The 2,469-nt window shown below is 55.4% G+C and overlaps 1 protein-coding gene across 1 annotated transcript in view; it reads right to left on the reverse strand.

Annotated features, from left to right (window-relative positions):
• GCKR (glucokinase regulator) overlaps nucleotides 1–2,469 on the reverse strand; it is a 35,537-nt gene that overhangs the window by 20,963 nt on the left and 12,105 nt on the right. Inside the window, exon 2 of the mRNA XM_032782675.1 lies at nucleotides 670–849. Coding sequence (XP_032638566.1) covers nucleotides 670–849 — 180 coding nt within the window. The remainder of the gene's footprint in view (nucleotides 1–669; nucleotides 850–2,469) is intronic.

The raw sequence follows: 2,469 nt of genomic DNA on the forward strand, positions 1-2,469 counted from the left end.
CCACCCCACCCCATGCAGCCGGCACTGACCCAGAGAGTTCATGGCAATTTGCGATTGCAACCCACTGCATCCTCCCTGCCAGCTGCTACGGCTCCCTTGGGCACCCCGTGCTGCTTACAGCACCCTGCAACCTCAAGCCATCCTGTGATCCACCCATGCAGCTCATGGCACTCTGTGCTGCCCCCTCAAGGCCTGGGGGGGTGCTGGTCACCTGCAAGACAGCTGAGGGGCCAGGGAGAGCTAAGTGTCTGGATGGGTCCGGGAGAACCTGAGCATCTTTGTGGGAGCTGGGGAGGAGGAAGGGGCTGAATGTCTCCACTGAGGGCAGTGGGGCTGGGGGGTTGGGCATCTCCAGGGATCCCAAGAGGGACGTGCTTTGCTGAGAGACCATGGGGGCACAGTGTCCTTGGGAAATGGAGAGGGATGCTAAGCACCTCTGGGGAGGGGGTCAGGGAGACTGAGCTGCACTGGGGAACCAGGGGCATTGCTGGAGGATGTGGGGGCTGAGTATCTCCAAGTAGGGTGTGTCCTTAGGGAGTTGGGGTGCATCATTGGGAGGATGGGGTGTGCTGAGCATATCCAGGGTGTTCCCCAGGGCTGGGATCCTGTATCTGGATCCCATCTTTAGCAGCACACTGTGGAGATGAATAGGAAGCAGGAGCAACTCACAGCAATGAGGAAGGCCAGCCTGCCCGAGGTGCCCCCGCCGCTCAGCACGATAAGGGTGTTGTCTGGGTCCTGCAGAACCAATAGAGACAGGTGATATCCTACGGAGGTGGGCCCATCTCCCCAGCCAAAGGCAGGAGTCCCACAGCTGCTCAGAGCAGACAGAGGCCACAGTCGCTTGCCCTGAGGACCGTGGCAGCCTTTGATAACAGTGTTCAGGATCCTCAGTGGCTCTTAGACCAGGAGTGTTTTTCCCTTTCACATCAGCCTTCCCTGTGAGATCTGGGCCTCAGCCCAATTCCATGCTCAGTCCCCTCCCAGCCACACTCTGCAACATGCTCACTCGAAGCTGCAACTAGCACAGAACATGGCTGCCTGCTCTGGGAGTCCCAGACCTGGCCTGGACCACAGGCCCAGATGCCTGCCTCGAGGGATGCCATCAGCTGGCTGCTATGGGAGCACATGGACCCCAGAATCTGGGGTAAGAGCCCCCACGCCCTGCTGCCTCTCCAGCATGTCCTTTAGGAAGAGGGAGTGGGCTCTGTGATGGCAGCACATTCACTGTGGTGAGACACCTCTTCCTTTATCATGCCATGGCCCTGATGTGACCCAAGGCTTGTCTGTCCCCAGCTCCCTGGCTCTGCGAGAGGAGGGAACCCAGGAGGGGGCAGGCCTGGTCCTCTCCAGCATGGAACTCCAAGAACCACTGATCCATGGCTCCCCAGACATGCTGATGATGCCAATAAACACAGCAAAGAGGGCTGATTGAGCATCTCCTGTGTGATGCCCAAAGGGCACAGTACCTTTCAGAGCTGACAAGTATTCCTGTACTGTACCGTGCTGCACTTCACCTCGCGGAACTATGGTTCTCAAACCACACTGCACCTCACCTCTCCATAGCACACTGCACCTCACCACACTGTACCATGCTGCTCCATATCTCACTGCACCTCACTTCACTGTACCATGCTGCTCCACACCATGCTGCACCTCAATGCACCATGGTTCCATAACTCACTGCACCATGCATCACTGCACTCACCTTGCTGTACCATGCTGCACCATATCTCACTGCACCACACCTCGCCTCACTCAGGGTGACCAGATATCCCAATTTTAAAGGGACAGTTCCGATTTTTGGGTCTTTTTCTTATATAGGTTCCTATTACCCCCCACCCATTGTTTTGATCTTTCACATTTGCTGTCTGGTCACCCTACCTCACTGCACCATGCTGCTCCATACCACACTGCACCTTGCTGCACCAAACCTCACCTCACGGTACCATGCTGCACCACATCTCACTGCACCACACCTTGTCTCACTGCACCATGCTGCTCCATAGCACACTACATCTCACCTCATTGCACCTCACTTTACCTCATCCCACTGCACTGCATCTCACCTCATAGGAAGCACATTGCACTTCAGCATATCATGCCACACTACACTGCATTTCACCGTACCACACCCTACTGCATTGCTTTATGGCAAACTGCACCATACTGCATCACAGCATGTCCCACCATACTGTACCACACCACACCAAACCATACTTCTCTGCACCATTCTGCACTGTGCCATACCATACCTATCATAAGCATTCCCAAATCTGGACCTTAGCGTCCAGAAATCTGGGTGCCTGCATGAACCCCTCTAAGCCTAATTACCAGCTTAGATCTGATCTCACTGCCACCAACCAGGAATCCCAGTGCCTGGTACACTTGGGTCCCCCAAAACTTCCCTGTGGGACCCCAAGACTCAGATGCCCTGAGTTTCCTAACAAAGGGAAATAAACTATTCTC

This window comes from Chelonoidis abingdonii, chromosome 3 (genome assembly GCF_003597395.2).
Source record: "Chelonoidis abingdonii isolate Lonesome George chromosome 3, CheloAbing_2.0, whole genome shotgun sequence".
NCBI classification, from domain to species: domain Eukaryota; kingdom Metazoa; phylum Chordata; order Testudines; family Testudinidae; genus Chelonoidis; species Chelonoidis abingdonii.